Raw genomic sequence first — 21273 nt, forward strand, 5'->3', positions numbered from 1 at the left:
CAGACTTCATGTTCACAGGCATACCTTTCCTCTAAAAGCATTGCATTGCCTTTCCCCTGGCTCTTCTTTTCCTACAGAGTCTGTTGTTTTTCACAGTTTTTATCACTTTGCCTAATATAAAACCAATAGTTTGGTAATGACACACCAGATTTTTGCAGGAATGGCTAGGATTCCTACAGCTGTGGACCCAGAAATCTGATCCCCCTCATTTGGGGATTTGTTTTAGAATCTGTTTCACTGATAATTCAATAAAAGAGAGATTCCCTGTTCCTTGTAAATAAAAATAGTTCCTCCTTCTGGAATCAAACTACTGTAGATTTTCTGGTTTGCTTGTTTTGATTTATTTTTTCGTTTTACCCTGCAAGGGTAGCTCTAAGTGCTTTGTGCTTACTTCTACATTGTACATTGACGGTTACTTTTCAAACCAAGTATTAGGTCATAAAAACATTTAGGAGTGCTTCTCTTTCTGTTAGTTCCCCATTTAGCTGCTTCGAGAAGCAGTCATTTATGGAGTCTCAACGTTTGCCTTAGTTTCATGGCCCAGTGCAACAGTTACTGAGTCTGCATGGGAATGACAAGAGCATCCCATTAGTTCATATTCTAAGGCAATACCTTCTCTGAGAGCTGCCAGGTGAATGAACTTTATTCCCTCATTCCATCCTCCTCAGGCTGTGATAGTATTGCCCTATGAATATGGTTTGCTTACATAAGTATAAAATTTTAATCCATGGAGATTCTGTTACATCCTGATGCAGTTAAATTAATCACCTGGTTGGGATGCATCCTTCCTTGAATTCATAGCACCACTTCTGTGACCTTTCCTCTGTTCTCTTTTTCTTGTGTATTTTGCACCTTGGAAATACAGTGACCCACTGAATATTTTCTTTTTTGTATCCTTCTGACATGATATATCTTACTTGGTTTTAATTCAGTCCAGCTCCTCCTTCTGTATCAGCATAGAAGCACACACCCATTTGTTCTGATACCTACTTGCTACACTGGTTAGATGGGACTTGATTGGTTCAAGCTATTTGTTTCATTGTTTTATTTGCTTCATTGTTTATCCATGCAACTGTCCTTAGTTTAAGTCATTTTTTTGTTACATCACCTGCTAAGGATGTGAAGTCTTGAATTGTGTGATCTTCCAGCTTCTCAAAACTCTCCAGTTCTTTTGTTTTGTTTTCACTAATTTTATATTTTGGTGAAGTTCATCCTGCTTACAAGAATTCATCCTGTTCCAAAATTACTAATTCAACACTCCATATTTTAAGAGTCTTCACTGAATTTACACTATCACCTCAACTTTTATGTATCCCACAATGCAGTATTTGGTGTTCTTCTAAGTACTTCAGATGACTTCATTGAGAGAATTAGGATCAGATCACTGGTATTTAGTTCTGAAGGCAGGAGAACTATCACTAATGAATCTGCGTAAGTTAGGATTTTTCACAGAAGAGTGTATGAGCTGCTACGGTGGACACTTTGTCAGACCATTGGGGCAATCACCCAAGAAAATTTTTGTAGGGTTTGACATAGAAGATTTTTTTTTAATTCTTTTTAACCACATTTCAAAACATGCATAAAAATTGTTATTAATCATAATATTAAAGCAAACTTTTCATTAGAACAATCTAATATGCACAACTCTTTTCAGTGTCATAAAAATTAATATAACTAGTATTATGCAGTTGCTGCAAAAATATATTTTTATTCTTAAGTACATAAATTTAAAAAAAAATAAAAAAATGGAGAAGCTGTAGTGTAATATTGAATAGTGTGAAATAATGTTTACTTACTTGAATTTCTGGTAAAAAAAAAAATTCTAAATGTTGCATAATTATTATGTAGCTTTAATTCAGTACCACATACCTTTTTTAAATCTCTTTTTACAGACTTGTAATTTCCAGGATTGTTTCTGACATCATTATATAATGATTTAGGAACTACTTAGTATAGGAACTACTTAAAAACTACTACAACTGTCAGCAAACATTAGAAAATATTAAAATGGTTGACAAGTTATTGAAAGACTAGGTAATGAATATTTTAATCTTTCTTTAGGCATCAAAGCTTTGCTGTGAAGTAATTAGCATTTCTCAGACTTTTCTGTATATTTTAGCTTGCTTATACACAGAGTATAACCTACAGTACTATATTTGTTTTTATTATGAACTCCTCTTAAACACATTTACACTTAGTATCATTCAACACATACCTCTGTGATGTGTCATCTTTTTCTCTACCTGTGCAGTCTTAATGATAGAAGTCCTTTGACACTTATAGGGCAGTGGATCACTTCAAAAAAGTAATCTCTATTTTTTGCTGTACTGGGAAGAGTGGGGGGTATGTGGAGGGAATAAAAAGCCTGATTCTTTTGTCTGTGTTCTCGTAATGCATCTTGTGTTTTTAAGACCATAAACTACAGTGGAAAGTGTGCTAACTAGAGCTGATCCAAAGTAACCTCTCCCAAAATGCACCTAGTGTGGGCATCCTGACCACTACCTCTTTCCAACTACAGGTCCAGACCTGTTGGGCATTTTGTTTGCTGTTGTAACCATAGTCAAATACTGTCCTGGATTTATTTTGCAGCTTTGGGGGCAGACAACATGCAAAGCCTGCACCAGAAGGTGTCAAAAATACAGGAGCTCTGTAGAGTACATGCCCTGTTCTATACTTATTATTTCTTTGTTTCTTTGCACAATAAAGAGTACAATCGGCAAACCCTTACAAGGGGATTTGTGGACAGTTAAGAAAGATGTAATATGACATAATTTGACATATTGCAGTAGTTACAATTGACTTTCAGTATTTTGTTACCAGTGAACAGCTTGCTTTGGGCCTTAACATATTGTCTCTCCCTTCTCATTTATTTTGAAGCAGGAGAAGAAATGTTCAGAGTTCTCAATAATTTGGTTAAATTTCACTCTTGTCTTTTCCAGGGCATAAAATTCTGTTGTTTGCAATCTTTTATAAGATGTACATGGAAATAGCACCATTTATCTTAAGATTGCATGATCTTAATTTGATGGGCCATCTTAAGCTAACCAGAACTGACAAGACATTCAAAGCAGGAAATAGACCCACTAGGCAGTTTATAGGAAGGAGGACTTGAAATGAAAGTTGGGATGAGTTTCTGAGAATTTTATTAGGTATAGGAGCTAAAAAACCCCAAAAACCAGGAAGGTATCTCATTCACAATTCAAAGAAAAGCAGTCCAAAATCTTTACCTATCTCTTTCATTCAAATAAAAGATATCCCAAACCTCTGCCTAATGCAGAAGAACAAAATATAACATAGGCAGAAAATGAAAATTAAAATAGGAAAAAAATCCAAACACCAAACAAAAGAAAAAGGAAGAATAAAAATAGCATGGTCTTCAAGATTGTACTGATTTGGTATCATATCTGAAATTTTAGCCCCCTTATTATTTTTCTGCTCTTCTGCTCAGAGTAGGCATGTTTCAGTTCCCATTTTTCTCATTATTTTACTTCTTTCTTTTTTTTGTTTTCCCTTTTCTCCCATTTAATCCTCCTCTTCCAAAACCATTCTTGATTTATATCCTGTTATCTCTTACACTCCTCAAGGTTTGTGAGTTAATACTTTGATTTATTTCTGCAGTTCAACTCAGCGTTTTTAAGTGATTGGTATTCACAATATTGTGATTTTTTTTCCAAAATCTTTTTTTTCATTAAAATGATGCTACATTAAAACAGAACCAGAAAATGTACACATGACAAGAAGATCATATAGTGCAAGAATTTATTAATCTTGTGCCCTTATGATATGTCTTTAAAAGCACTGTGTTGCTCACAAAATTAGCGTATTATTATTTCTAAGGTTCTGATCCAGCAATGAGGTTTGTATGAATCAGTTTGGAACACTACCCAAATTCCCAACCACAGAATCATGCCTCCATTTTTTCACACACTCAGACTATTTTTAATCATTACCACATAGAGATTCCAACAATAAATTTGACTTTTTTAAGATCACTAATTGAAAATTAGTAGAGTTTGGTACTTTGATCCTAAATCTTTAGATTTTTTTCAGCTTCTTTTGAAATAATAGACTGATAAAATAATTTGTTAAATACAATCATTCAGCAGAGGTATAGTCTCTTGTTTTCTTAATGAGTCTGTCCATGAAGTGCAAATGTGACTGGAATATTTTTTTTTACATCTTTCATCAATTTCTTTTTGATCAGTTGATTAGTGACATACTGTGTAGCTGGTTTCTCATTGCAAAAGTAATTTCCAAAGTTGAATAAGAAAATGGCTAGCACTCTCCATCTCTTCTTAAGTTGCTCCTTTGCAACTCTGACAGTATTAAAGCTCTCAAACGCTGACACTGACAGAAGATACTGTAGTTTAAATGACTGCAGAGTAAAAATCTTATTATCTGTAGAGACAGCTCTTGCAAGTTGTAAAGCACAATAGGAGAAAAGTAACCAGGCTTTGTGTAATAGAACATGGTTTCCTCAAGGCAAACACTTTCATCTTTTCAGGACAATTGACCAGAAGTGACATCATTCACCAACTGCTTCAACTGTCTGCATGGAGTTGAAAAAAAAAAAGCGATACAAGAGGACATTTGTCAGGTCTAGCAGGCAATCTTTCTGGTGCAAGGGGAAACCAACTGAGATCAGTTTAGTCCTAATGCAGTCATGTTTTCACTTAACAGTGCACAGACAGCCTGGGCAACAGCATATGCACTTTTTCCTCTCTTTATCTGTCTGGTTTCATTCATCTGGAAAAGGACCAGGTGTTTCAGCTTTGAGAGAGAACCAAGGTCTCACAGCTCAGTCATTCAATTTAATTTGGAGGTGATTTGTTAGAAGACTTCTGTATACTTATAGACATTTTTTGTGCAAACTTTTTTTAGTGGCCTAAAAGAAATATGACGTTCTGTACTTGATATGAAAAATGTGTAACTGACACTACTTGGGTCACCAATAATGACTTGATTTTACTATCTAGGATCCTCAGTAATGTGTTTCAGTATGATTTCCTGACCATGAGTTCATTACAGTGTAATATTTGGGCAGCTGCTTGACCTTAATCTGTGTTTATTTTCTCATCTGTGATATGTTTGTGATTATACTGACATATAATGACTTGGGAACCTGCTTGTATCCATGGCTGTCTCCCAGACCTCTAAAAAATAGTGCAAAGCTAAATCCGAAAAAAGCACTTAAAGGTTTTAAGGATAGGTGTTGCGTTTCTTAGGTTTTATGTACCCAACCTTCCAGGAGTAAAATTCAAGTTCTCTTTAGAAATAGCCTGTGTACAGCACAGGAGACCACCATTTCAGTAGCAAATAGATGGTGCAGTGCTGTGCAGCATGTATAATAAGCCCTGGGAATAGTACCTCATACCCAGTAGCACAGTTTCTAGGCTTGACAAGACCAAGCTTGAACCACTGGAGAGCAGAGCTCAGACTTGGAAAACACCTGTTTTGTCACCAGCTCTATTACTGGGCAGCAGAATGAGCCCTCCACTCCAGCCCTGCTTGTTGGCAAAGCTTTGTAGAGCACTTTTGAATTTTCACAGAAAACACTTTGACAACTAAACTAAAGCTGCCAACTGAGAGAACCTGAGTGAAAAGCTGGAAACACATACCAGCTGCCGGAATGTGCAGGAGCTCAACTCAGAGCTGCCATTCTTCAGTAAGCCAGGTCTGTAAGAAGGACATTGTGGAGTACATTTTATGTGTATAACCAGACCATGCCACAGGATCATGAGGCACCAGTGAGTTCAGGGAGCATGGGTGGAGTCTTGGAAGGAGGCTGTCCCACTCAGACTGGGCAGACTTCCTCCTGGCTTGTTACACGAGCAATCTGAAAATGTGGCTCTCCTTGCTGAACTGAAGCTGTGGCCTCATTTTGCATCTATAGTCTAAGAGCAGTACTCTAGACAAGAAATACTTCCTGTCTGCAGCAGCCAGACGCCAGACTGAGGCTGCTACATGCAGTTTCTCAGCCATGCACAGAACTCAAATGAAGAAAAATTGCACTTAAGATCTGAAGGTCCAGTCACCTAGCAACTATGGTACCACTAAAGGTTTCAGACTAGCTTGGATTGTGTATGCCATCATCTTCATGTATTTAGCTACTGCAGCTTAAAAAAAAATGATGTTCAGGTCAATTCTTGTGGGGGAAAAAGTACTGGAAAGGAACCATGTGTTGCACATGGCAAATGCAAACAAATTTTGGAAAACAGATTACTGTACTATGCTGTAATTGCATGAGACAGTATTATACTAACTAATATAAAAAAAGCTGTAGAATTCTGATCGATATAGAACAGCTTCAGGGGCTGATCACCTGGACTCTGTGAAGTAAATAATGTGCATAAATAAATAAAAATATTGGCTGCAATTTCTATAGAAATTGTTTGCAATGGCTTTGGCAACATATTCCAAGTATTTTGTGATAGATAGCAGCTATTCATAATGCTTGGGAACAATTGCAATGTCCAAAAAAACCCTAACCATAGCAAACTACCCCAGTTACAGAAGTGTACACTAGTACACTTCCAGTATACAGTTGAACAGAGGGTTTATTTATTCTATGATGGCTCAAAATACGCTGTGAAAGAATGCAAAAGCTAATTTGGGCAAGAAATGTAAGTAACTGTCCAGATTCCAGCCAGGACACTATTGATTTTTGCAGTAGCCAGGAGGGGCATGGCTAGGTCTCAGAGGTCATTCTGTATCCCCTCACATAATTTCTGAGGGCAAAGGAAGGGCGTGGCAGGTGGTCAGGGGTTTTGCTGGTTTCCCTGTCATGAGCAATTGTGTGTGAAATGTTTGCCTCTCTTGTGCACTCTGTCATTGATGTTGTTGCTGTTACTGGTCATTTCTTATTTCATTGGTGTTTCCAGTAAATCGTTCTTATCGGAACCAATGATCTTTGCCTTTTGTGTCTCCAATTCTCCTGTCCAACTTGCCCCAGGAGGAGCAGAAGGAGGAGGAGGGAGTGTGAGAGCAGCATATGGTTTTGAGTGTTTCAATGGGAACACTAAATTGAGGAATACCATTCCTAAACCACAACATAACATTTGCCTGTCTCTTCTCAGCACTAAGAAATTTGTGGAATGTGACATATAAGTCATTAACAAGAATACTTTCACTTTTTCCTGGGTAGCTCTTTGTGTCAGCTTTCCACAGATCGAAGTGACTGAGACTGTATTATTGCGTTTAAGGTCTGTATTGTGCTGTGAACCTGTTACACACTCTGGAGTGCAGTACCAAAATATAACAGCAAGAGAAAGCTATAGCTGAGATGTCATATCTGTCATATCTTCTCTGAGAGGCATTCATAGCCTCTCATATAGCGAAAAACCATAGAGATCAGCCAGGTCTATCCAGACTTTAGCACGGATGACTGGGAAATTATTTTTGTTTCATGTGTGATATTTTTCAGACATTCTCTTCTGAATAGCCCCAGCACTTCTGTGGGCTTTGGACAGTTTCTTACCTTATGTATAAGCAACCTCTAGTTATCTATCTGTAAGGTCTAGTTTGATATATGGGAAGATTGTTGATACTAACCTCAACTGGGCTTATGCATACAAATATGAGACCAGGAGAAGCAACTAATATTGCTCACATATTACCAATAACCAACTCACAGATGTGTATCAGTAGGTACAAATTAAGTATAAAAGCAGGCATGAGATGGAGATAAATAGTAGCATTTTCCTTTTTTTTTTTTTAAATTTATGAAGTGCAGTGTTATGCTTGGGAAATTTCACACAGTATTGTTGCGGTTTCACCATCCACTTGTAATAGAATATTACTTTGTGTTTCGGTTCTTTTTTTTCCCCTCAAAGTACAGCTTTTATGAAGTCATTCATTATTTGGAAAGGTTTGAAGTGATTGAGAAGTTATGCTTAAAGGTATTTCAGCTTGTATTTTCCATCCAGTCCTTTATTTCTTTTTTCTAAAATTTCATATATCACTGCTCTGTTATAAATTATGTGTAATACTTTTGTATGATATTTTTCCTATTCCCTAAAAATCAGTTGTCTTTTATTTTCACTAAAAAAATCAGATAAGAACAAAAATTCTTGTGCATAAGTGCCTCTTTCTGTCTTTCTAACAAATAAACAACAAAATAAAACAAAAAATCTAGACGTCTTGGTAAATCAAAATTAAGATTTAATTTGTTGCTATTTTGAAAGGTATAAATGATAGAATTGTGATTTCCTTTCAGAAATTCCCTAAGAAAGGTACAACAGAATCTCAAAAATAGGAGACTGAAATTAACGTCTAGATTCATGTCACACACTTGAGTACTGATGAGGAGAAAGCTGGCACTCTGCAACTTCAGCCAAACAAATATTTGGTATCTTATGTAATCACAGAGTGGATTTCTGCGATACATACATACAACACATTCTGCACATACACTTCAGAAAATCTGGCTGTGGTTTGTGGACCTAGCATCCTAGATATCATAAAAGTCTCTCTTTACCTGTATGGTTATAGACATCCCAGTGCTACTCGTCTTTTCCTCAACAGTGGCATGTGCACTCATTGTCACTGAAATAAGTGCTCACTAATCCCCTCTTAGAGTATTCTGTAGATTCCTGAGGGGTGTGAATGGATGCACAAACCATGGTGAATAGCACAGCAGAACAGTATTTCCTTAGTATATACTACCAGCCAACTGGGACAAAAACTTAATAAAAGAAGAATATTTAATCTAAATGGGAATACAATTATTTGGAGAGAAATTGTTTAGCTGCCTCCTTTGGTAGGAAGCTGTGCTTTTTGGGACACTGTCAGGACCTGAGGAGAAGTTCTCAGCTCCTGTGTTACACCACTTCAGCAATCAGAGGGAGCAGATGTAGTAATTAAGTATTCTCAAAAAAGTTTCGAAGTGAGTTGGCCAAGTGAATTACCAAACTTAAAAAACATGTCAGGATCAACAGGCAGTTGTGCATTCTCCTCTATACAGTCTTGCACTGTAAATAAAGCACTGCCCTAATGGTAACATTTTCCATAACAGGAGAAAGAAACTACTTTTGTTTAAACTCTTTTTCATTATATCAATGATTTTTATAAAGGGCACAGTCTTGCCTTGCTTTTCAAGGATTTTAATGGTGGAAGCACTGACTCATTTTTGTAAGCTCTTCACAACTTTTTCCTTAGAGACATCCCTCACAATAGACAGTCAGATTTTAACATGATATATTTCATTGCCATATCTCAAAGTATTTTGACAAAATGCCTAAATGTTACGTTGTCAGCATAGCAGGAACAACAATAGTGACACAGAAATTACTTGCAGTAAAATTCAATTAAGAGAGAAAACTGGAAGTAGAATTCAGACCCAACATAACTCTCATCAGGCATCTGAGGGTTAAGACTTACAGGACTTGCACTGATCTTATTTTTTCTGCAGATTTCAACTTTCACCTGGAAATGCTGGCCATATTTCCTGGATATTCCATTCTACTTCATGAGTTGTCATGAGAACTCAGGCTTCTCAGATTAAACCAAATATTGATATTACCCACTAAATTGTAATTCTGGGAGTGGTAACTATTGACATCCCTTCTCAGTCCTACTCACACCACAAGTCCACCTATTAGAATGCACAGTGAAATTCTGAGGGAGTCTCCTGAAGTTTCCATCACTAATAATTTATATTTCTCATTTAGTCTACTTCAGTTGAGCATTTCAATATCTATCCGTACGAATACCACTTTGTAATTAAGTTTTCAACAGATCCAAGAGTCATTTACACCTCTGTGAAATAACCACATTTTTCTGAGACAATTCTGTGATACAAACAGAAAGCTACTCCCCAGTGAAAACCAGCTGCAGGTTTCAACTGCTTAACCTGATAGCAGAATTAGTCTGCTGAGTAAGCAGAGTCCTCTCAAAAGGCAAACAATAAATAAAAATACCGTAGAAGAATTTTTCACCATTTGTTTGAGAAAAAGCGTGAATGCACATACCAGGATTCTTGCTTAGAAAGAAAAAGAAGTGAAGAATAAATTCTATCTGGAACAGAGAAAAAAGTTTCAAAAGACTCTTCAAAGAGTCTCTCAACTAATCCCAAGGGAGGTTCAAGAAGTGGGAGGTGAATATGGGGAGTAAAAATGAAATCTTTAATTGAACTCCTCAAGCTCTGTGTATGCATGGGCATGTTACATGTGCCTTACTGCTAGAATTATTTCTCACTCCTTGATGGGTGTTGCTGTATTGCACAGTTCAAGTTCCCTTCCAAAACAGAGACTCAAAAAATTAATGGAGAAAAAACCGGGAGAGATAGACATTTGGTTGAAATAATTGCTGGAGCTCTCAGTCCCTCTTCACTGACTAGGCAGCCCACAAGAATTTGCTCTCTATGTTGGAAGTCTGCCTTTAGTAACACCCTCACACAAGGAACCATGCCAAAAATCATCCAGTGACAGGAGCATAACCTACAAAGGACTAGAGAAACTTAAAGCTCAGGATGTTCATACTGAAGCACAGTAGATAGGCAGAATGCACAATACAAGGTTCAGTGACAACAATAAATAAAAGAAAATAATTTTAGAAACAGTCTTTCATGATCCTGATACTTCTTTTTTTTTTTGTTCTGGCTGACCTGTAATCTCATTATGGATTGAGATAGTAACATGGTTTGAAAATTTGCTGCATAAAATTGTCTTTCAATCACTTTGTGTTGCATTAAGGAAATTGTTCCTTTGATGATTATGGTGGTGGTGAAACCTGAAGAGCACTCTTTTTGCTACTAAGCAGTAGTATAGTAAATAATGGAATAACAAAACTAAATTCCTTGATACTTCAGCAGTTCTGAATGCCTCTGTACCTCTTTAAAGTCCCTTAGTTTTAACAGCAAGTCTCACAATCTTTCATGGAATTACAGCACATAATGTGTGAAAGTTATATATATAGATGTATGTATATGTGTAGATATAGAGATACATATTTACATATTAAAATGGAAGGGACCGGAAAATGGCACACATCTGAACATAGAAAGAGTAGTATGTAGTTCACAATTGGGGGAAAAATAGTAATTAAGTAGAAACAGATTGTGGAGGGAAGGAACTCTTACCTCAGGAGATAATCTGCCCTACTTTCTTTTCTCACATTTTGAAATCTATGAATCTTTTACTTTACTTTATCACTTTGCTGATTCCCTGCAGGCCAGAGCTGACAGCTAAGCCTCTGTTTTATCTTAAACTGTTCAAAGCGTGTTGGAAAATGACCTACCCTACTGAGTCTGAAAGTGGCAGGAGCCCACCTACTGGTTACCCCCAGTCCAGGTGATCACTGTTGCTTGAGTGAAATCGTAATGATAGTCCCAGAACAGCTGGCAGATTGTTACAATATATGGTCTTTTACTGCTTCCAGTTGAAAACCAGAAACAGAGTTGACGTTTTTTTTATTGTCTCTAGAAGTAATTATTTCTGTCTTGAGCCACTCTGATATCCGCACATAAGGATAGTTTCATCCTGTGTTATTCACAGCTGTTTTGTATTTGACAAGGTCAAGTCTGTTTATTCTGTGGGCTCTCTTCACTGCCTTTGAATATAACCTTACAAATCCTTTCTATTTTTATTCCATTGTGCTTCTAAGAATTAGACTTAAAATACTGTGTTGTCACTACACTTTGGCATGATAAAATGCAGGGATAAGGTGAGTGTGGCCACATTCATGTCTTTAAAAATAGGATTCTACTGGAATTTCTACAGTCATTTTATTGCGGTAGGCTTTATCTTGTGGCAAAAATTGATATATCTCAAACAGTTCTCTGTGACCAAGCAAAATAAAGCAGAATAGGAATTGCAGACTGTTTATGTTCATAAACAGTTTATGTTCATAAACTGTTTATGTTCATAAACAGTCTGCAATAATATGCTGGTGTATATTATTGCAACTGAAATAATATGCTGGTGTATTGCATTTCATCTTCAAATTTTTACAATGTATATTATTATCAGAAGTGGCATGTAAGTAACTGGTATATGAGATTGTTAGGTTAAAATTCATCTGATTCATGACACCTGAACCTGCATTTTTCCAGTCTCCAGAGGAAGCTGTAACACTATTCTTAACAGGTGTAAGTTCTCGTGAGATAATTGTTTCTTTTTGGATAACTGAGAAAAAAAACCACTAATGCTAGGCACAGCTCCTTTTATTGTCACAAGTAATCTTTTGATTTTGTGCTGGTGAAAGTGTTTGCATGGAATTTGTTGTTATGTCCTGTTAACTAATAATGAGCAGGCTTGAAGGTAAGAGAAAACTTGTGAATCCATGAAGATCTGGAGAACTCACCCAGAATGAGTCTTTCAATTCTCCATACTATTCTGAGATCACAAGAAGTGGAGATATATATTGACATTAGCTGCACTCAACAGAAAATTCCTTTTTATTTTTGTACAGTGAAACGTTTTCCTAAGTCTCTCCAAAAACATCAGGGATACCATTTTGGATCTTTTCTTACCATGGTGGCATGCTGGCTTTACCATCAAGCCTTCAGCTCTAGCCCTGTTAGCAAGTATTCTCTATAGCATCAGTAGTTTTAATTTTCTTAAAATTTGATTGTGTTGTTGGCACAGCTTGGCTCACTATACTGTGTACACAAGAGCAGTGGTCTCCAATTTACACTAGCAGATCATGCAACAGAGATGTACTAGCTTGAAATGTATACCTTGAATTAGGAAACAAATGTCAATTATATGGTCTTTTTGAGCCATTTTAGGTGCATAGAAATTTAACATCAATTGTGTTACTTGCTGTAATGTCTTTACTCTTATTATGCCCACTCTTGGTCAATTTATGTGCCTACTCACTTCTGAATTTTTGGAATTTTTGAGTCCCATGAACCCTTATGATGCTGTGATAGTCACTACAGTAAATGGGGAGGATGGGACTGAAAATATATTGGGTAAACAGGCCTTATTGCCTCCTTACTAAATAAACGTTGCATTGCAGAAGTTGCAATCTGAAGACATGTTTCAGACATCAGGGATATGGTGAGAAACATGAACAGGATTGCCTTAGGGAGGTTGTGCACAAACCACTGTTGAGTTATTTAGTTAGTTAAGTAACTTTATCACATATTGTAAAAAACATTAAAAAAAAACAGAAGGACAATTGAGTTCTTTTATGTGTCTCATAAAATCACTGTTCGTAGAAGTAGCTTCAAAGTAATTCATGGTCCCTGATTACAGCATTGTGGTGGGGCTTGGTCTGTGCCAAGGGCCATCATTTGAAAGGACTCAGTGCCATCTTAGAGGTCTAGTGCAGGATGGCATCAACAATATTTTGGATGATTTCTCAAAAAATACGGTATGGTTGCTAACAGTACAGATAGGGGAAAATAAGCAGTTTTCCAAGTGCAAACTATGCAACATGAAAGCTTGGAGTACCTAGGCATACATTTTGATTCAGTCACAGGGTTGTCAGTGCCTTGCTTTTCAAGTATAAAAAAAGGGCCAATAATATCCTTATTTTATGAAGGCATAGGAAAATAATTTCAGTTTTCTGGGTATTTTGAACAAATACTGAGGATACTGCTCTCCTTAGGTGGACAGATCTGCCAATGGGCTGATGAAAGAAATTATGATGAATAAATATTATAAGCTACAGATCATTGTAAGAGAAATTAACTTCAGCAGATGCAAAATTCTCTATTATCAATATTGCTTGCTCGAATTTGTGGTAGCTGCTGTAGTTGTTTCACTGCAGGAAGAGGTATCAGTGACACGGCTAGCAAGGAGTAAGGCACAATTGTCAAACAGTTTTGTTTTGTTTCAGTTTGAATATATATTTTACTGAGTAGAAATATAAAATAAAAATATGTATTTTAAAATATTCGTTTATTTTTCTTTTTTTTCCTTACAGCTCGTGGCCAATGCAATCCTTTTTGTCAGTGTAAATTTGTATGGGGTCTTTGTGAGGATTTTGACAGAAAGGGCTCAGAGGAAGGCATTCCTTCAGGCCAGGAACTGCATTGAGGACAGGCTGAGGTTGGAGGATGAAAATGAAAAACAGGTCAGTTTCTAAACTTTATTTATTTTTCTCTGTTTCTCCTGACATGACTGTAGTTATGTGAACTGAAGCTTAGGACATTGCTGGCAAGTGTATGCTAGGGCCTGTGCGCATTTGCATTGTAAAGGAAGCATGCTGCCTTCCCCCGCCTGCTTCAGCTCTTCCTCTGGAGTGCATGCATACTCTTCACTCTTTATCTGCAGTGCTCAGAGAGGTGCAGGCTGACCCCACAGCTATTGTCAGCTCCAGTGCCAGAGAAGCTATATTTTAGGGCTGAGTCAAATCTAACATACTATTGTAATCTAAGATTGTGGTTATTTATCTACATAGATGTTTTTGGGTGGGTGCTAGATGTGCTGTAAATACTTTTCTTCTGGCTCTGTGTGTGCATGACACCTATAAAAAAAGCCAACATTTTAGGCACAAGGAGCTGCATTGATAACTGATTAAGTGTAATTGATAACAAGTATATATTATATACATTATATTCTTGTATAACTAATAACAAAATCAACTGTGATAGCAATCTTTTCTCAAAAATGACCTTAGTAATTTGAAGGTTTGTTTCAAACAATGTTATCAATCAGGCTTTCAAACAGATTTCAAAACAATGAGAAGAAATGTTATATTGTGGAGCTTGCTGTTGTTCCTCACAGGTCTGAAGCTTAAACCTGCCATGATCTGTTGGTCTGTAAGATTTCGTCTAGATTTTTCTTTCGGTAGAGGTGATAATAAAGGGTCATGCTGGAATATTTAGATTGACCTCCATGGAAAAATGGTTACTTATGCCAATAAAGGACTTAAGTGATATTAAAACCTTGTAATACAAGATGTCAGGGTCCTCAAAACTTCTGTACCTCATACAGTTTTACTTGCCTTCACTTGCAATTTCTCTAGCAAGTCTGTTCCTTTGTGTGGAATAACCCAGGTCCTTAAGTACTTTCTGTTATGAATTAAGTGCGTGAGTTTTTATGACCTGAACATACTCTGTAATAAGTAGACGTCTCTTGGAACAACTGCATATCTTTTCTGGCTGTGTAAAAACGGTATCAGGATCAAAGCCTTTGGGTTTAATTCTGTCTTTTGTAATTCAAAGCTGCAGATTCTTAAAGGCATAAATGTGCCATAAGTGAATTTCCATGGGATTTAGACAAGCCTGCCATTTGTGCCTTTGAAAACCTCCTTCTGAGATCCAACTTGAAAACAAAATTGATTTTTGTGTTTCTCGTTAGCATGTTAGCAGTCTTATTTTATATATTATCCATGCATATAGAAACACAAGAAAGTGAAAATATTACACATAAATACCATTATTGTTGATAGTATACCTAAATAATCCTGCAAAGATTCTTCCAATGCAGTTTACAGGTCAGGGAAGAGAATACATTTTTCTCCTACACTTGTGAACTTAACTTTATGCAGCACAGTGTAAAACTTAATACAGTAGTGATATATGCTAATTAGCTGTCAAAAGTGCCACCAACATACTTTCTGTCTGCTCTCACACTACATTAGCATACCTCTAATCCAAAATGCTAAAACCTTTCACTGGTATTTCTGTGCAAGTCTCTAACTGGAAAGGAAAGAACATTCTCCTGGCCTTTGAACATACACAGCTGTCTGAAGCTTAAGTGTTGACTGTGTGAGACAGATACCACAGGTGAAATTGTATGTGAGTTTTCTTCCTCTGTGTCCTACTTACAGTGAATTCTCCTCATGGGATGCATTTGTAGTAATAGTCCCATGTGACAATTTTGATAAATTTATTTTCACGAGCAGGAGTGAATATGTTGTAGTATTTTTTGGACTCATGAAGGAATTTTCAAGTAGGTTTTGAAAGTGTTGCTGGGGAGAAAGAAAGTCTCTATTTTAAAATTCAGTGTAATGCTCACCCTGTTATCTGTTCTCTGTGGTCACAACGAATAATTGGCCATGGTGGTTGCATCATCCATTTGTTACGTTGCCAAATGTTAGACTGCAATTTCACCTGAAGTGAAGGCAAAGAACAAAATAAGTTTTAGACAATGAGCAAATAATTATAATCATTCACTTGAGACAAGCTTCTTCTTTTGTTATCTATAACTCTCAGTTGCAAGACCATCCTCTGCAAAGCAAACAGTTAGGAATAAATATTGTGAGGTACGTTCTGTTCCTTGGAATTATGCTTGTTTTGTTCCTACTCAGTCAGAGTGCCCGAGCCGTTCCCCTCACTTCCACTGCACTCTCTCTGTTTTCACTTTCTTAATTCCAGACCATCCTTTGGCCATACAGCAAGCAAGGCATTGTCACCTATCTCCCCGGAGGACTCCCTGTGTTAGTCATCCCAACCAATCCTCCAGGCAGTACTTCACCCCTTCCCAAGTAAGAAAGAGAGAAGCAAGTAGGAATGGGGAATGGGGGATGTGTTCAGCATAGAGAGAGAAGGTGTCTGCTGCTGATTGAGCCTGCTAGCCATCTAACTTGGAGGGGAAACCAATAAGGAAGTTGTGGCTCACCATATATTAATTCCAATCATAGTGGCTCTTGAAGTAGAGCTATACTCCAAGGAAGTGATACCATTGTACTTCTGAGGCCATCTTAACTTGAAAAGCAACAGGATCACTGTCTTTAAAGACCTACAGACTCCCATTTTCCCAGTGTCTTTTTCAGCGTGTGTATAGTTTTGTTCTCCTCACAGTTTTGTGGTGGTGAATTTCACTCCAATTATGTACTAATTAATACTCTAATTATGCACTGTGTGAAACAGAACTTCCTTTTATGTGTTCTAGACTTGTTATCTGATGACTTGATTTGTTTTGTGATATATTACTAGTAATCATCCTACAGTAACCTCTTTCATGCCACTCACAACAGAGACTTCTCTTATAACCCTTCTCATCTCTCTTTCCAAGCTGAAGAACTGTAGCCTGTTTGGTCTCTTGATTTTTGGAAGCTATTTCCTACCCCAATCTTGCCAGTCTTGTAACGAATCTTACTCACATTCCCCCCACTCTTGCTCTGACAATATTTCTATGCACATTCGTGCATTGAATTTGGGGATAAAGCATATAATTTCTTGGTGAAGTACACTTGTTACAGCATAGACTGATGTAAAAAATGTCTGTTGCTTTCATATGAGGAAGGCTGGAAAAATGTTTGACTTCAGGCAAACCTTCAAAGCCCACAAAACCAACTTAGATATCTTTACTGGTTATTTAATTGTGTAACTACATGAAAATATGTTTGCAAAATAAAGACCACCTTTCAAGTCACTTGTTTAGCTCTTTCTTTCTCTCCTAAATGTTACTTTTTTTCTTGCTCACAATTAGAAATGATGGTGGAAAATCCACTGGAGAATAGTAAAGTCTCCAGAATGGGGGATTGGCTATCTTAAAAACTAATTGTGACATCTAGTTTTTCAAACCATTGGGACTGGAGAAATGTATTTATTGGTGGCATCAGTCTTTCATGAAATAGTTGTGTCATCCACTATGATGCATGAAATTTAAGTTTATTACAGGATTTATTGTAAGAAACTGAAAGAAGCACTAAAAATGAGGGGAGTTAGGAGCACTGGGCTGAGACAGCCACTCTGTGTCTAGCTTCAGAGACAGAAGCCTGCCACTCCCAACTGATCTAGCCAGCTTTGCTGAGAGGGTGGCTTGTTCAACGCCATTCTGCTGCAGTAATGGTGGTTCTGGGAGACAGACTAGCACCTTGGTGTTGGTCTGCAGAGCTTCCAGATCATGTGCAGCTAGCCAAATTTTTCTTATGCAATGCTGAATTGTGTGTGCAAATGTCTGCATGCATATGTGTATGCATTCCAAGTATCTTCTGCAATTTAGGGCAATGTCCTTAAGGTTGCAAGTAGTAACTGGGTCACCACTGAGTCAGAGATTTGATTAATAACTATTCACAGAAATGGGAAAAGGTGTCAACAAAAGATACCATGATTCTCAGTGCAGAATACTTTGAACTGCTGCTTAGTATGTCTTGAGTTCAAATTCCCTGCTGGGTTCAGATTCTCCTTCAAAACAATTTAATCTAGACATTACACATTTTGTATATGTGTACTTCCCCCTGTCGTGCCTGTAGCAAATGTGGATAGAGCCTTCCCAAATCTTCGTTCGCGAAGCCTCGCCATGATGATGATGACTTCCCCCTGTACCTCTGAGTAAAAGGACACCTGCAGAAAACCTCCAGTGGTTTTGTCTGTTATGTTTAATTTCAAGTACTCATGAAGAAAGAGAAAAAATTGTTATGTTTGAATAAAGCAAACCATGTTGGACTTTTGTTTTGGTAATGGATAACAGTTTGCTGGGGTTTTTATCCTTTCAATTCAGCAACCGAGGAATTTGTTATTTGCACAGCCTTATGCAGAAGTAATTTCAAGAGTGCCTGACAACATGCTTATCAATATATAATCAGGTTATCCTCATGTTTCCCATACTTTTTTTCCTCAGGATCTTGTGTCTTTTTTTTCATTACAGTGCTGAAGAAAATATGAAATTTATCATTAAAACACAGGCCTTGTTTCCATAACCATTCATACTGGCTCAGTGCATCAGCAAATCACCCTGCAGCAAAAATTTCATCAAAAATTTCTGAATCATGTGTGGATGCAAAAGCATGTTCTTGTCAAATTCTCTAGTGTGCAACAGGAAAGTGATCCTGATTTTGCACAAATTACAGAGTGAAAAATGATACCTGATCCTCTACAAAAGTTAGCCAGTATAATTTTTGAAAACATAGGTACACTAACTAATTTTAGCTGACAGGTACCACATTAGTGCTGTGTTCTATGTTACAAGGAAGCTTAAAAATGGCTTTATTGTGTCATCAAACCACAGTCTTACACAGGAAAGTCCATCTTCAAAAATCTATTTGTTCTTTACTAGGATCAGGGAAAAGAGAAAATAAGGAGTGTTGCAATTTCACGCTCTCTGTTTGAGCTACTGGACTTTAGGCCAACTTATGCAGGCTGGCCAGCAGTGCCTCCTAGCCAAATAGCAGCAGCAGCAGAGATGGAAACTTGTCCTTTTGTCTGCTTTGTTTGCCACATTTGGCTGCTTAGTTCCTTACATGGAACAGAGATGAATTGTTGACTACCTTCATCTTGCTATGTGGCACCCCTCATCCATCTTCCACCTTGCTCAGGTAAAAGGAGTCATGAAGGTGCATTTCTCCCTCCCACACAACACTAATTGCCCAGAAGATTTCTACTGACCTGCACCTGTTAGTCTCCAGTCTCGCAATAGTCATGCATGTGTCTTGCAATAGTCATGCATGTGTCTTGCAATAGTCATGCATGTGTCTTGCAATAGTCATGCATGTGTCTAGCATGTGTCATAGAGCAAATAAGTCTGAGAGCTACTCAGGTGAAATGAAAACCTCCAGGTGGAAGGCTTCAGCTTCATCATGAAGCCATTAGGAATTGCTTGTAACTCCTTGAAAAGCAGGGTGTAGCAAACAAATAAATGTGTTCTAATTTTACAGCTCTATTGCACTTCTTTTGATGCAGGATAAACATATCATCTGAATGTGGCTGGGGCAAGAAGCTGCATTGTTTGGCATATCATCAGGATTTCTCTTACTTTGGCCAAGTAAAAGTGAGGCTTGTAATCTAACCATTTAAGCTACAGGCAATAATCTTCAGTAGTAATAGACACATCCAAGGGCAGTTCAGTCCTGAACTCCTGAACTATCCTGAACTCCTAGCTAAACATGGGATGAGGCTTTTCCCTGGGAGTGGCTACAGGAGAACACCTAAGCTTAGGGTTACACAGCTGTATGATAAGAGAGAGTGGTACCTTGCTACTAGACTTGAAATGTCAAAGTGTAGAAACGTACAATAAAGTGAGTAGCATACAATAAAAAACATACAGTTGTAAATCATACAAAGTTCATATTTTTAACTGCATTGTCATATTACTCTAGCCACATGCCTTTATTTTGCAAAATGTACTGTAAGTCTATAAAAGCCTTTAAAAACCCACATTTATAACAACACACCGGATCACTACAGTAACAACTTGGTTTAACTTTATTTAATCCCCTGAAAGCTTCCTCATGCTAGTAAATGTTGTGGTTTAACCCTGGATAGCAACTAAGCACTCACTCCCCCCATTGGTGGGATGGGGGAGCAAATAGGAAAAATAAAGGTAAGAAAACTTATTGCTTGAGACAAAGACACTTTAATAGGTAAAGCAAAAGCTGTGCACGCCAGCAAAACAAAACAAGGAATTAATTCACTGCTTCCCATCGGCAGGCAGGTGCTGAGCTATCCCCAGGAAACCACGGCTCCATTAGACATGATGGTCACTTGGGAAGACAAATGCCATCACTCTGAATGTTCCCTCCCTCTTCCTCCTTTTGCCCCCAGTTTATATGTTGAGCATGACACTATATGTTATGGAAAATCCCTGTGGTTAGTTGGGGTCTGCTGTCCCAGGTGTATCCTCTCCCAGTTTCTTGCCTCCTTGCTGGCAGGGTGGTGTGAGAGGCAGAAAAGCCTTTGGCTCCATGTAAGCACTGCTCAGCAGTAACTAAAACATCTTTGTGTTATCAATGCTGTTTCCAGCACAAATCCAAAACACAGCCCCATACAAGCTACTCTGAAGAAAATTGACTCTATGCCAGTAAAAAACAGCACATTAAATATGTCAGTTAATTTGGTTATGAGCCATTTCATTTAATGAAATGTCTTTTATGAGATGTCTTGGACTGCTGTTTGTTGCAGTTTGCTTTTTTCTCATAGATGTATGCATATCATATAGTCATGTCACCCGTGTTAAGCTCTTATATGTAATGTATGCTGGCTTACATTGAGTAGAGCAGAAAAACTTCTGGGCAGGAGTGTTGATCTGCTGGAGAGTAGGAAGGGATCTGGACAGGCTGAATTGATGTACTAAGGCCAGTGGTATGAGATTCAACAAGGCCAAGTGCCAGGACCTGCCTTTGGGTCACAACAACCCCATGCAGCGCTAGGCTTGGGGCAGAATGGCTGGAAAGCGGCCAAGTCGAAAAGGACCTGGGGGTGCTGGTCAACAGATGCTGAACATGAGCCAGCAGTGTGTCCAGGTGGCCAAGAAGGCCAAGGGCATCCTGGCTTGTATTGGAAATAGTGTGGCCAGCAGGAGCAGGGCAGTGATCGAGTGTACTCAGCTCTGGTGAGGCCACACCTCAAGTACTGTGTCCAGTTCTGGGCCTCTCACTTCAAGACAGATGTTGAGATGCTGGAGCAGGTCCAGAGAAGAACAATGGAGCTGGTGAAGG

The 21273-nt window shown here is 37.8% G+C and overlaps 1 protein-coding gene across 3 annotated transcripts in view; it reads left to right on the forward strand.

Annotated features, from left to right (window-relative positions):
* Positions 1-21273, forward strand: part of ADCY1 (adenylate cyclase 1) — a 166231-nt gene that overhangs the window by 34867 nt on the left and 110091 nt on the right. For all 3 annotated transcript variants that reach the window (XR_001876164.1, XM_017823085.1, XM_017823098.1), the window contains exon 2: positions 13873-14022. Coding sequence is in view for 2 of the 3 variants with exons in the window: in XM_017823085.1 (XP_017678574.1) it covers positions 13873-14022 (150 nt within the window). In the remaining variant the exon portion in view is untranslated. The remainder of the gene's footprint in view (positions 1-13872; positions 14023-21273) is intronic.

The sequence above is a fragment of the Lepidothrix coronata genome, unplaced genomic scaffold, assembly GCF_001604755.1.
Source record: "Lepidothrix coronata isolate B3197 unplaced genomic scaffold, Lepidothrix_coronata-1.0 Scaffold3, whole genome shotgun sequence".
NCBI classification, from domain to species: Eukaryota; Metazoa; Chordata; class Aves; order Passeriformes; family Pipridae; genus Lepidothrix; species Lepidothrix coronata.